Source organism: Lepisma saccharinum, chromosome 6 (genome assembly GCF_977018435.1).
Source record: "Lepisma saccharinum chromosome 6, izLepSacc3.1, whole genome shotgun sequence".
Classification (NCBI taxonomy): Eukaryota; Metazoa; Arthropoda; class Insecta; order Zygentoma; family Lepismatidae; genus Lepisma; species Lepisma saccharinum.
Window position 1 is genome coordinate 859279 of NC_139234.1, and position 14757 is coordinate 874035.

Here is a 14757-nt window from a genome sequence, read left to right on the forward strand (position 1 = left end):
GGAAGAGAAAGCTCCGTGGAAAATAAAACAGAAATCTCTCGATCTGTTTACTTTGTTAGTGTCCATTGCAGAACAATCCGACAGACTGAAGTTTAATGCAAGATTTCTTGAAGTTGATTATATAAATTTGAGCTTGAAATTGTTATACAATTGATACTCTTGAGTATGTGGAATGACAAATGTAAATTCTACACCTTCGATTAAATATTTTAAATATGTATAAACTATTTAATTGAATTTGAATTTTTGGATACATTGGAAACTCATGGACACTATATTGTTAATATATTTGTATGTGTGTGTGTATATGTGGATGGGTGATGGGAGGTGGTAATATGTAAGGTTGAAATAGAGAACATCTTGCTACGTCCCACGTAGCGGTGCACTTCACAAGTACACTTACCTTATAAGCTCAGCAGAGCATGCTGGATAATCCCAGGGATCGGGTTGAGATACTGCGTTCCTTCCCCTTGGATCCACAGGTGAAGTCCAATGACAACCCACGAGGTTGTCCTCCTGATGCAGGTATCCACAAGTATGAAATACACTTTCGAAATAAAGAAAAACCGGAATATGTTCAACTTTACGTTTATTATAGACACGCACGTATATCATGTAATACTAAAATTACAAATCAAATACTTTTGAACGGTACAGCACGAGATGCGTAAGCCTATCTTTCCCGTAACGCGAAGCATCTCTTGCTACTTCAAATCTCTCCGCGCAACTCCTAACAGTTTTCCTGGAAGACGAAAACACCACCTCAGTTACAGTGTTACCAGACACAATAACCTTTTAATACTAGGAAGTTCGATAAAAGCCAACAGTAATATATTAGAAATGTACAGTAATCTGGCACAGTGAATTTAGGTATGTGGTGGCAACAATGCAATGAAAAGCACGTGATCTTCTCACACCACACGAGTTTAAATAAATCAACAATGGCTTTCAAAATATAAGAGAAACGAACGGTGTTTGCCAGAAACATGAAACAACAAATAGATATAAGGAATTTAACTCGGAAATTATTAACTTCGGCTTCAATTCACTGATCAAAATGAAACTTATAACACTCCTTAGAACATTTAAAAGCAAATGAAACGATTAATGTTGAAACTATGTAAATTGCTTAAATTTGCCGCTATTCATACTTGTAGATATGTGTATAATTTTGATTATAAAGGTGGCCATATTAGAAAATTTGTTGAAGGCATTAATATATTATGAATATATATATGAATCATCAACTGTATAATACTAATAATAATAATATAAAACCACGAAGTAATGGCAAATTCGGGGTCATTACAATCTGCTTGCATCCTTGAATTTTTTGAAAGTTTGCCTTGAAAACTGGAAATTATGCTTGAAGTTTATGAAGATCCTAGAGTGGCCACCCTGAGATGAAACCAGACAGTGACGTGCGGTGACGTCGACACTTGGGGTAGCAGTCAGTGGCGTGCTCAAGGGGGGGGGGGTGGTGTGGGTCACACCCTTTCCCCCTTTAGGGCCCAGTATTCCTAAAAAAAAAGAATGTCAATAACAGGAAAAGATTACAAAATGATGAATGAGTACTAAAAAAAAGTACACGTAACCCCCACCCACATTCGAAAATAAAAAAACGATTTGATTTTACTACTAAGCCAGAGATCCTGGGTTAGAATCTCAGCTTGGCCATGGGTATTCCTTGTGTCCTTCATCAATTTTATCGTATCATTTTCGCGATTAGCCAAAAGTGGCGGAAAAACGAAGTAAAATAAACCAAATCGAGCAATCAATCAATGATTTCATTTCATTTATGTTACTTAGCGTCACTTTTTTTGTCACATTTGGTTAATTGCGAAAATGATACGATAAAATTAATGAAGGTACAAACACAAAGAACACCCATGGCCAAGACGGGGTTCGAACCCGGAACTCCTGGTGTCGTAGCACGATGTGAAAACCACTTTCGCACAGGTGGTTGATTTGGTGTTTTAAGTCCACTTGATGCACAGAAACAAAACAGGTAACAAAACACACTTTTTTGTAGTTTCTTCAATAATAATCATTTGGCTTTTTGAGTTCTGAGATACATTTTTCATTCCAAATTATTTCATTATTCACTGCAGAGTACAACACATAGGACAAGAATGCGCACTCATCACGGGTTCGAATCCTGGCTTGGATTGTTCATATGAGGTCCCTTCATCAATTTCATCATATCATCACTCATCCTCATTTTCGCAATAACCAAATGTGGCAGAAAAGCGAAGTAAAATAAACCAATCCAACAACAATATGAACGCGCGTTCTCTTGCCCAAGTAAATACATCCGTATTTATGACTGTTAGAGGCCAAGATATTAGTATATTTAAATAAAACACTACTAATACGAGAGTGAGAGAGAGCCCGTGCACATATTTGTAATTTAATCATTATATATTCCATATTTGAAAGAGAAAGAAAGCATAACATTATTGTCTGCACATAACACGTTCCTATTTTATAAATAATAAAACTACATCCCATATTATACATACATATGGTACGTACAACGTGTAAATACAGAGAACTGCAGAAAATTTTACCCTGAGTCCTTTAGAGGATTTACAAAAAAATCTATGAGAAACCAATCCCCTATCTGTCCTATAGGAGATAGACTGGGGGACCTGAAAGCACGGGCTTTCAACCATTGCAGCGGGGAGAGGGGGCAAGGGAGGTAGAGGTAGATATGTTCCTATTCTTTCAAGCAGCTGCTTCTACCTGGAAACTGGTCTGGCTAAAGAAGAGCGCGCTAGGGTATCCAGCCAGCTTTACCCGCGAGGAACACCCATGGACGAGAAGAGCGTGGAAAAAAAGGTGTTGCATATGAGCTGTGGTGGCTTTAACAAGACAATAAATATTGTGACTTGAATATAATTCGAGATGTGAGATTGATTGATCTATCTCTGCTAGACTAGCTACTCCTCAGTGCACGTCACTGAAACCAGAACTGCCATATCTCGTCAGTACTTTGTCTGCTGACCACTAGGTTTCAGTACAGATGTGAGTAGTGCAGCAATGGGCTTTATTCAGTTTGATGTCAGCAGTGCAGTATAGCATGTGAAGGGATTTGACAGTTAAGGATCTTGATAGTTAACATATGTGGTTGCTGTTTGATCTTGTCTAACTTATGTAACAATAGTTTTTTAGGATCAAAGAATTTTCATGCATAACGAAAAAAATCAGCTTTTATCTGTGTATGCAGTCACATCACATATTTCATATATATCTGAATATCATACTAGAAATTGATATTTAGGCTAAAGTAGGATTTGTTTATCTATTTCTTGTTGAAGGGAAAGCTGGATTGACCTGTCTACTTTCTAGTGCAATGAGAGATATCTTGTTTTTCTAATATTCAAATCATTTTGAAAAATTGAATATTAATGTTCACCTTATGTGAATTGTACTAGGTTAACGAAGTTAGTAATAAGGTGTTTCATACAGCACATATTGATGCACTTGTAGGTTTAATTGTATTTTCTGCAAATATGATGTATAAAAAAAAACTGCCAAAGTACATGGTGAGGTGAGTGCACCTAATCCCCTTCTTAATATGTGCTTTGATTGACTAATTTAGAATTGTCTTCCATTTTGGATTCAGATGTGAAATTTTACTGGCCTCTTATTTAAAATACTTTTGTCTTAATGTGCTCTTGTATAGTACAGTCTCTTCTAACATCTTAATCTTAATGATGTCATGTTCTGGATGGTAATTTTTGTCTGTGAATGCCACTTTAGGAAATGAGGCGGCGACGGAATGAAGTCAATGTGGAATTGCGCAAAGCAAGAAAAGATGACCAGTTGCTGAAACGCAGGAACATTGCATCTGATGATGAACCTGTCTCACCTCTTCAAGAAAGTAACAAAAAATCTCCAGTTTCAATGTCTATAGAGGAAATAGTTGAAGGTAAGGATTCTAATTTGTATTCGTCAGATTTCTTTATTTTAATATGGGCCAATAAAACTTGTTTATATGTAGACCTCCTTGTGTAATATATTGAAGCAGTGCAGTTGTACGGCGTAAGTTTTTAGAAGGAATGTGAGTTCAGCCAATACAAAGCCAACATTATTGCGCTGTTGCCAAACTAACTGCTAGCAGAAGGAGAAGACAGAATTTGCTAAGTGACCAATATTGAACTATGTCCATAATCCTCGCAACTGTTCTTTGTGGCACAAGTAAACTGTAAGCGAATAATTTTACAATGCCCTTGCTACAAAAATACTGAACTCGACTGACTTAGATTTGCAATGAAAAGTCGTTGAGATGAATTTAACATCCACTGTTTTTCACAAAGACAAAACTACTCTGCTGTGGCAACGTAAAAAAAACACTGAAGGAAATTGAAAGGGCCATTTTGTGAGAGATGAGTTGTTTCCCAGTGTTTCTTCAAGAAAAGATCACTCCGGCTGTAAGACTGAAATTTATGGGACTTGGACAGTAGAGTACTGCATTGGGCCACTTTCGTTCACTCTAACTCGTTCAAATTTCCCATGCTCAAGCATGCTCAGCTCAAACTTAACCACACCCGTAGTGGAATGATTGGCATCGTCCTGTATTTCAGAGGCTAGTAAGCAGCACTTTCACAAACCACTCTATGCAATAACAATTCTAAATAATAATTTTGTATATTAAGCAAGACTCAAATACAGCGCATAGAAGGTATGCAATATCTGCAGACCGAAACTTAAAATGGATACACATGACAGTCCTGCCTAAGCAATTACAAATATTCTACCACAGTGCAAGAAGTACGTGTACATCATTGTTCGCTTACCGAAAAGAATTATCATATTCTGCGAAATAATAAAATGCAGTTATGACATTCAATCGAACATCATTTCAATGTGAAAATAATCGTAGAAACATAAAATGTCAAGTGTAGGTAGTTTCAGCCCATAATTATCTTATTTCATTTTCACATATCTCGGTAAGATATACAAAACTGCAATTTAACATGGAGACTATTATGTTCACTTATTTTTCAATTTCATGTTGTCTTTTACTTCATGATCCAAATTTTAGGGCCCATTACCATAGACAAATTCTGTGTGCCATATAGCTTTGTCCGCGTGAACTATTTCCCGCTCGAGCTAGAAACTCATTGCAGCACACTATTGGACAGTCAGGTTCAAAATGTCTTGCCCCATCTTACGATCAACCCAAATGTGGTGAGCTTTATGAAAAATTAGATTTTTCAAACAAAAAACATGTAATTTTTTAGAAACTTCAATTTGAATGAGTTATTAAGTTTCTCTTTTTCAATGTCTTACTTATTGTAGAATGACAAAAATGTTAAAGAATTGTTCAGAATACATTCATTTTTCAACTACCATTCCTAATGTAATATTCTAATTCAAATTTTGTCATCTAAAAATACATTTTCATTTTAGTGTGCTAGGGAGGGCTATTGGAAGAACTACAGGTCAGTCAGCTTGTCTTTCAAGGAGCTGGTATCTATCCAACAGCTGTCCCATCTTTTGAGAAGACATGCTGCCCATTAGCAACCCTAGACTAAAACAGAAGTGGGGAATCCCTAAGATCAAGGACAGGGGAAGGCTTGTTGGAGCCTAAGATGACAAGTTGCAGGTGCAATGCATTGTCCACTCTGCACTCCAGTTGGTTACAAAGTGCAACACTGGGTCTTCTACTTTGTTGATTTCATGTCACGTAGTACATTCTAACCAATCAAAAACAGCAGTCAGGCATTTGTTTCAGCTTTTTGACCAGAACACCGCTGTTCTTGTGTACAGAATTTCTTCTTAATTGAACACTGTTTCTTTGCACCTGCACTACACCTTGTCAAAGTGTAGGAAACTAGTAGGGGTTTGTTTTGTTGCAGAGCTTCAAGGAATGACACATCCAGTGATCCCAAGCATCCCTCCCTCCAACCAAAACCAAGAGGACACCTCCAGTATTGCTAGCAAAAAGAAATTCTAACTTTTGCCGTGATAAACATTTTTTAAATTGCAGTTTTTTTTTTCTTACCAAAAAGTTGGGAACAGGAATGGGATGGTGAAGTGTGGTCTTCTGTTCTGGTCCCTGCAAATTTCAAAACAATTGCCCATAGGGCTTGATTCTTTAAATGTATTCAATGGCATTCATTACTGCTTTTCTCATTGGTACATTATACATTGTCTTTTCTCCAAAAAGTGTCGAACAACTTTCAACATGACTTTGCATTGTACAGTGCTCAAAAAAGTTTTGCATATTATGATTGCATGCGGTTTGTCGCAATATTCACAAAAGGTATACAATGTTCATTATGTGAGCAATGCCAGAGACAGATACCGACATAATGCGCCAAGTGAGTTCGGTATTCAGCAGATGCCACATGATCCCTGAGCAGATTTGAAAGCAGCCCGATGGGAGGCATTGTCCGTGTCTTAACCGCACTTGTGGGTTGGAAACTGCAGAGAGAGCGGGTGGAAAACAAAGGGGAACATGCCTCGAGCAATTATTTCTGCTACGGACCGCATTCGAATTGTAACGCTGTTGCAAGAGTGATATTGCCAAGTGGAGGTCATTGCCCATGTTGGAGTGAGGGAAAGTGATGTCTCTAGAGTGTGGAAAAAGTTAAGGGAGACACAATTAGTTGCTGATCGACCAAGGACAGGGTGGCCATGCAAAACAACACGCAGGGAAGATCGGTACGTGGTGATTTCGGCACGTCGTAGACCCATTGCAACTGTACCACTTTGTGCCAAGATCTGCGGATAGCCTCAGGAGCGAATGTTTCCAATCGGACACTGCGGAATCTACTTCATGAGGAAGGATTGACGTCAAGACGACCCATACCCAAGGTTCCTCTTAATCCACACCATAAGAGAGACCGTGTAAGGTAGGCAACAATGCAGTGAATGAAGTCAGGAACAGTGGGAGCACACACTCTCTACAGACGAGGTCACTTCAGTTTGCACCAGTTAAGCAAAAGCATAAGGGTTTGGCGACGATCAGATGAGAGATTGAACGAGCCCTTCATCCAGGAATGTCACCAACAGCAGGGGGGCTCCATCATGTTTTGGGGCGGAATCATGTTTGGTCGACGTACGCCCCAAATTTCTCTCCAGGGTCACCTGACTGGTCTGATGTACAGAAATGCTATTCTCGAACCCGTGGTAGCAGGTTTCTCTACAACTGTGGGGGATGGCTTCACGCTTGTGGATGATAATGCTCGAACCACTCTGGCTCGATGTGGTCAAGAGTTCCTTGATGTGCATGGCATTCGACGCATGGTGTTGCCGGCGTATTCACCAGACATGAACTGTGTGGAACATGCATGGGGACACCTGAAGCCAGCAATTGTCAGCTGCGAAAATCCTCCTGTGAACAAGGTGCAATTGCGGGAGGCTCCCATTCAAGAGTGGGACAGTCTTCCTCAGGAGAAATTGAATGATCTTATCCTTAGCATGCCCCGTCGTGTTCAAGCATGCCTTCGGGCTCGAGGTGACTATACACGGTACTGAACTCCCATCTGTTGATCCCAAGCATGCCTGAGAGCCGTAGGTACACGGTATTACACTGCCTTTCTTTTGTGTTTTGCATCCCACACTTTCAATCTTGTGCTTCTCGTGTGATTTTGTTTCTTCTGCATGGCTGCACTGTTTTCTTTCTGTTTGTGTGTCTCCCCTGTACTCTTAAATATGATTCCATATATCTAGTACAATAAAATGATCACAAACCCTAAATATGCAAAACTTCTTTTGAGCACTGTAGAAACGCAACATTGCTACTAAGTTTTGCCATTCTCTTTAGTTGATTGTGGTGGCCAAAGTGAGCTGCCAAAAATGAATGTTTGTGTAATGTTCAATTGGGAGGGTAAATGTATAGGTTTTATTTCCTAGGAGAGGTCTCTCATTCAGAAGAGGAAAGTCTCTTTACAACCAATATTTGTTTCTGCTTCATGGCACATCTGAAATTTTCCCATACTTGGAGGCTTACAGGCACGAGTGACTATGGCAGGGTTCCCACACACCTGGAAAACCTGGAATTCTCAGGGAATTTGAAGAAAAGTAAAAACTCAGGGAAATCTCAGGGAAAATCATCTAATTACCATTGAGCCCCAATGAAGCACATCTGAAGGACTAAAATATGCTTGTTCTTGTACTAATAATTCCAACTTCACTAACTTGCTTTATATGAACTACGTATTTTGAAGAAGTAGGCTTTAGGTATGTGTTTATTTTGCATCACAGATTAATTGATATTATAACAGGGTGTCAACCAGTAAAATCAACGGATTGGTCAAGAAAGGCAAGAAATTATGCTTTAGGTCAAGAACCTTTGCTATTTTTTACAGTATAGTGAACTTAACATTGCTATATACCTGTACAGTGATGTGATAAAGTTGAATATTTGGAAATCTAAAATTATATATTTTCTTAATTTCCAACTATACCTAAGTATAGATTAAATAAATGTTAGAAATAAAGAAAAAATAGGTCAAGAAAGGAAAGATAGGTCAGAAAAAGTCAAGAATTTTGGATTTGTTATTTTGGTAGACACTCTGTACAATCTGAAAGTATTCTACATATACACACCCAGTCTTACCATATAAATATTTCAAAGCTCTGAATGAAATAACAGAATATACTTTTAAGATATCATATCCTATGGATGTGTGTTAGGTGGATATATTGTACACACAAAGCACAAAATGACCGTCCTTGACCTGCACATAAGACCTAAGTGTCTGTGGCCATCATCAATTGCATTATGCCTATATCGGGGGGGAAATCTTCCACTGCCTTTACAAGACAAGTGGTTCAAAGTGACAATACTGCATTATATCTTCTTTCAAATCATGTCTTGTAGTACAGACCACAATTTCTAGTCCAGAGAGCAGAGGCCTGTACTGCCAGATGATCCACCTGAAGGGGAAATAAAGTTGAGCACATTTGTCCCAAGCCACTGCTGGGTTGTTTGAGCTGTATGAGCTGGTGCACAATCCTGCTGAAAACTCCACTCCCGGCAATGGAATAATATTGCTTAGATCCTTGACCATTGTCTCCTGGTACACTCGGGCTGATGTTTTAACCCCTTTCTTGCAGAAAAGGAGCTCAGTGATGCTTTCATAATGCCCCATTTCCCACCACACCGTGATTGAAGCAGAATGTGCCCCCTACTAACTTCTTGTGGCATACAACGTGTCATTCTGCAAGTTGAAAGCTGCCTCCATGATAATTCTTCTGTGCCAATTTATGCTTCATGATCCAATAGGCACTTTGCCTTTATTGCTTTCTGAGGCTAGAAAGTAGTCTGTATATTGTTTGTAAGCTATCAGTCTCAGATCACTTTGCAACATATGAGACATGGACATTTTGGAACTGGCCAGTTCACAGACTATCACTGATGTTTCCATACACTGATTGTTCCACTGTCACTGAAATGCTGGATAGTACAATACTTGAACAAAATGTTCTATGACTTCTGTAGATCAATTAGCAATGACTTTGAATACCACATGATGAACCACCTCCCAATGTTTGTGACTGTGTTTGAAATTTATTTTGTGTCCTGTGAAGAAAGTGTGAAAGTTCCCAAAAAAAAACATACTCCTTGATTAAGTGCATAAAGATATCATTTTTATTTTTTTCATTTGTTTTGTTATTGACTGATACTCATAAAGTACTATATATACACAAAATTTACAAATAGGCCTACTGATCTGATGTAAATTTGCAAGTGCTCCTTGAATGTTAGATGAACGGTTCATTCATCTCCTTAATTAATGTACATAATCGGCTTATTGTGGTGAGTTTTACCTTTGAAAAGGAACTACCTATTTAGACATTTACTTTGCAAAACTATAACATTAATTACATGGTAACACATTTTAATGTTTTATTAATTACATGTTCTTAATCATAAAATAAATAACAAGATGGCAAAATATTGCACTATATTACAGATTGTTTAAAAATATATCAGATCGGTAAAATTACTGATGAAACAGATGCACCGTAGGCCATTGTAAAATATATTTAAAATCGTAATGCACTGGGTATTGAGTACTCTGGAAAAAATGTGCTGATTCTGGAAAACTCAGGGAAAATGCAGTTAGTTTACGTGGGAACCCTGCTATGGTGACATGTGGCAAATTCATATATGTACTTCAGACTTGTAGACATGTTTTTTCAAATAGAAAATGCATACTGTATTGCTAAATTCCCTTGGTATGAATGGCCATGGTTTCCATCTGCATTCTCTCAGGTTTGCCACCGATGTAATAGTTTATTATGAAACAATCGTTGATATAAATTTATTTGCAGGTATGAGGAGCGATGATCCAAATGTCCAACTAATTGCTACGCAGGCTGCTAGGAAAACCCTTAGCCGTGAACGTAACCCACCGATTGATGATATGATCAATTCAGGAATTGTGCCTAGATGTGTGGAGTTCCTCACTCACTTTCATCAGTGAGTATATATAGTACAATGCTACCATAGGCTATTAGTATTAAGTGGCATGGGTTCGGATTTATAAAAAATTACAAGTACGGGTCGTTGCAGTTTGTTTCTAAATGCATCTGTATTTTATTCCTTTTATGGTATTAATGGTTTTTATTTTAAAATTTCTATTATTGAATTTTCTATTTGTATTTTTCATTATTTCATGTTTTTCTATCTGTTAACCTCCAAAGTCAGATGTATGTGGTGCTCTCCTGATCTATACTCCCCCGGCCCCAATTTTGGTATCCATTGTGTTGATCCATTCAGTACCTGTATCCTATAAATAGGATAAGGTATTTTCGTATAGCCAAGCTATTAACAATGTCTATGTATGAGTATCACATATACACCAATATCAACCATTAATTTGTGGAGTTTGGGTATTTCATAGGGTCATGCAGTGCTTTAACCCACTTGGTGCCCTGGAATTCTTAGTCCCATTTAGTCTGCACTTGCAAGTCTAGTTAGGGGATGATGTATTAGTAGAGGAACCTATTTTTCGTAAATAAAAAGCAAAATTTCAGTATAAGAACAGTCAATTTCGGTTTCAAAAGCAGTATAAAATGACATTTTGGCTTTAAAAAGTTAATATAATCCCCAATTTGACTTAAAAACTGCTCTTACTACACAAAATAAACATAGCCCTTCCAATATAACCTTTATGTAGTTACCAGAGTGTATTAAGTTTATTCCTGTATAATGGGCTCCATTTTTGCTTCTCAAATATTTACAGCAGAATTAATCAATTCTCCGTGAATTGCATAACTTGCAGGATAATTCTGATAATTCAGGAAGGGTAGCGTCTGTAAATAAACTCTAAATTTCGTGTTTTAAGTCTTATTTTGCAGTTCATTCCAAGTTATTTCGTGACAAAACAGGGTAGGAAAATGCACCTCACACCTTTCAGAAACATGAAAAATTAACATTACAATGTGTTATTTCATATTTAGTGTTTGTCAAAAAGTAAATATGCATGTCTTTATGTATTAGGTGTCTGCACCATGTGCATTCCATTCTGGAGTGGCAGGTAGGCATTTATTGAATCTTCTGAACTTGGTCACCAACACTACCATTCTTGCACTACAGTGTGTCAACACAATTTCCTTGCTGTAGCCAGACACTTGTGCACATTTTAAGTTTTATGTTGCACCAGGATTGTTATACAGAATAATTAAAATTGAATGTTGCAACTTTACAGAGTTGTTACTATTTATGATAGAAAATCAGAAAAGGCATCAATATAAAGAACAACTGGAAGTTTTACTCACACGACACACTTTATAAAGATTCAACATGGGAACCACGTGTAACACTGAAAAGGTCCAAACGATAATAAAGTACTTGCTATGAACGAGACAGCAAGTCGTTGTCAACAGTTTCGAAGGCACTAACATTTTGCAGTTGTAACTTCGGCAAATCTTTCAGAAGGGTGAAACATGTGTATTACTACCGAAAATGCAAGCGGAAATGTCTTTGCAGCATCGTGATTGAATCAGTTCCCAATAGCTCCAACACACAATGTACCTTACTGGTCTTTTGGTGGAGCATCGGCTAAGTGGAAATAAGACTTCCAGAGTTTTTCTTTATATTGATGCCTTGTCAGACTTTCTATCATAAATAGTAACGTCATAATAACTGTGAAGTTGCACCATTGATTTTGAATTCCCCTGCATACGGATTTTTAGATATTTTAAAGGAAAATTCTGGTAAGTACTCACTCACTTTGATTTTTATAAACTTGTGTTAATTTTTGATGACAATGCTGCTGTATAGCCTAGTGAAGGATCATTCTGTTATTTGAGTACAAAATAATAAGACAAACTAAGGGACTAATGATCAGATGATAAAAATTTGCATTATGAGCATATTTTATTAAATTAGACATAATAAATATACAATAACTTCTTGCGATTGTCTGCCGATGGATAACAGCTAAATATTCAAACGACATACTGGTGGACTAAACATGATTTTTGGGTGATTTTCTTCACGAAAGTACTAGTGATTTGAAGTGATAATTTTACTATTAAAATAATTGGAAGGAGAAAGATGGCAGTCTATAGAAACTGAGATAGCGTCCGTGGGATTTGTGTACTTATTGATATATTTAATGCAGTCTATATGAAAAATCTATAAATGTCTAGTGTATTGAAATGCTAATGTAAAACAATAAGATATTGATCAATGCAACGAAAAGAGCATAGTGTTTCCAACAAGATACGTATATTATTATAATTGCAATAATACTGTTTTTAGAGCAAGCCTCCAAAGAATAGTAATATAATCAGTTCGTTACATGAGACTAAGAACATTTATAAATTAGTATATTTTGGTTTTCCTAAATAGCACAATTTATCACACTTTCATTTCTATAATTGCGTTCAGTGTATTACTGATACATTTACTTTGCATGTAAGGCATACAGAACTTTAAATTAGGTTGTTTTGAAAAAATTTAGTGCTTATTTTGGCTTTCTTTATAATGCATATAAATTCGCCCCCTAATCATGACTATAAATAATAGAGGGCATACGAAGAAAAAAAATGGTTAGCCTCAGAATTGAATAAGATAAATTTTGATGTAACTTGTTTTTATGTAGGTCTACTGGTTAATTTCAGGGTTGCTATGTGTGGAAATCAGGGAAATGTCAGTGAATTTTGCAGATTGTCTGGAATTTACGTGCATTTTTGGAGTCTGCAAGAGAAAAAGTTGCAAAATGGACAAGCAGTTCACTTCCACTTCTGGATTCGGTTCTTGTGATTCCACTCCCAAAAAAGATTCAGTTTAGAAACTTATTTCTTTCGTTCTTATGATTGTCTTGTGCAAAATTATGGTTCCTTGGAATTTCTGTAATAAATTTTCACTTTTATAATACTAGATATTAGAAAGAATATCAAAGTAAAACTTGTAGTCCAGATATCTGATTGATAACTAAAGTACATTGACAATATGATCATAATTATCGGGAAGGTTGGTGAAGATGAGGTTATAGTCTATTATTTTATAGATATTAGTCTTGTTGGCATTTCCTATAGAATTCCTATATGCAACAAAAATTTCTCCGGATGGTGTACACGTATAAATATAAGCAAAAACCCAACATTTTCTAAGACACTATAAATATGCTAGAAAAGTGCATGATTGTAGCATGCAGATTGTAATTTTATATTTTATTCTTTGAATTTTCTAGTTTTGTGCATGTAGAATGAAATTTGCTTAAAAAAAATTGAGTGTACAGCTCACCGCTCACGAAGATCCCTAAATGAGGGGTGAGGATGAGCTGAGGGTCAGGGGAAGACCGGTCTATTTGCAGATTCTAGGGGTAGCAGGAAGTCTTCCGCTGCGGTCATTGTTGTTGTGGAAGTGCTTTTGCGTGGGTGTTTCATTGTGATTTTTCGTGGTGTTGTAAGAGTTATGGCAGGTGTAAGGAGGAAAGGTGCTACTGTGCATAGTGAAGCACGTAATATTGTCAGCAAAGTAATTGACTTTTGCGATCGTGAATCTGAAGAAAAGCAATATTTGCTGCCAATTACACAGAGCACCAAGCGTGCGTCTGCAGCAACAGGTTTATCGGAGCCGACAATAAAGAGGATTCGGAAAGAATCGCGTGAACGAAATGAGCGGTCACCGATGAGAAAACAAGTTTCCCCTGGAAAGATTAGGAAAAGGCCACCTCACCGTAATGTGACTCTCGATGATTTTGACATGAATGTAATCAGGAATTCAATTCGTGACATGTACATAAGTGAAAAACGTGTTCTGACCTGTGGTAAACTTTTATCTGTCATACGACAAAAAATTAATTTCCTGTGGAAGGAGGATTCTTTGCGTTGTTTGATGAGAAGATCCGGCTTTGAATGGAAGACCTGCAGGAACAACAGGACAATTTTAATGGAGAGACCGGACATTGTGACATGGCGGAGCAGATATTTACGTGCCATAAAACTATTTCGGGAAGAGAATCGCACGCTTGTGTATGTTGACAAAACGGCTGTGGACACCAATCTAATATCAAACAAATGTTGGCAGTCAAATGATATTTCGGGTGTGATATCTAACAAGTTCTGCACATCGATTCATTGTTGTCCACGCAGGTTGCAGTAATGGGTTCATTCCCAATGCAAGCCTGATCTATAAAGCAGGCTGCTCCACAGGAGACTACCATGGGCAAATGAACAGCTCAAACTTTGAGAAGTGGTTGACAGAGAAGCTGGTCCCGAATATACCCCATCGGTCCGTTGTCATCATAGATAATGCTCCTTATCATACTGTGCAGGTGG

At 37.4% G+C, this 14757-nt stretch overlaps 1 protein-coding gene across 1 annotated transcript in view; it reads left to right on the plus strand.

Annotated features, from left to right (window-relative positions):
• The window catches only part of Pen (karyopherin subunit alpha), a 63299-nt gene that overhangs the window by 8267 nt on the left and 40275 nt on the right, over positions 1 to 14757 (plus strand). Inside the window, exons 3-4 of the mRNA XM_083123355.1 lie at positions 3766 to 3934; positions 10297 to 10444. Of these exons, the coding sequence (XP_082979481.1) occupies positions 3766 to 3934; positions 10297 to 10444 (317 nt within the window). The remainder of the gene's footprint in view (positions 1 to 3765; positions 3935 to 10296; positions 10445 to 14757) is intronic.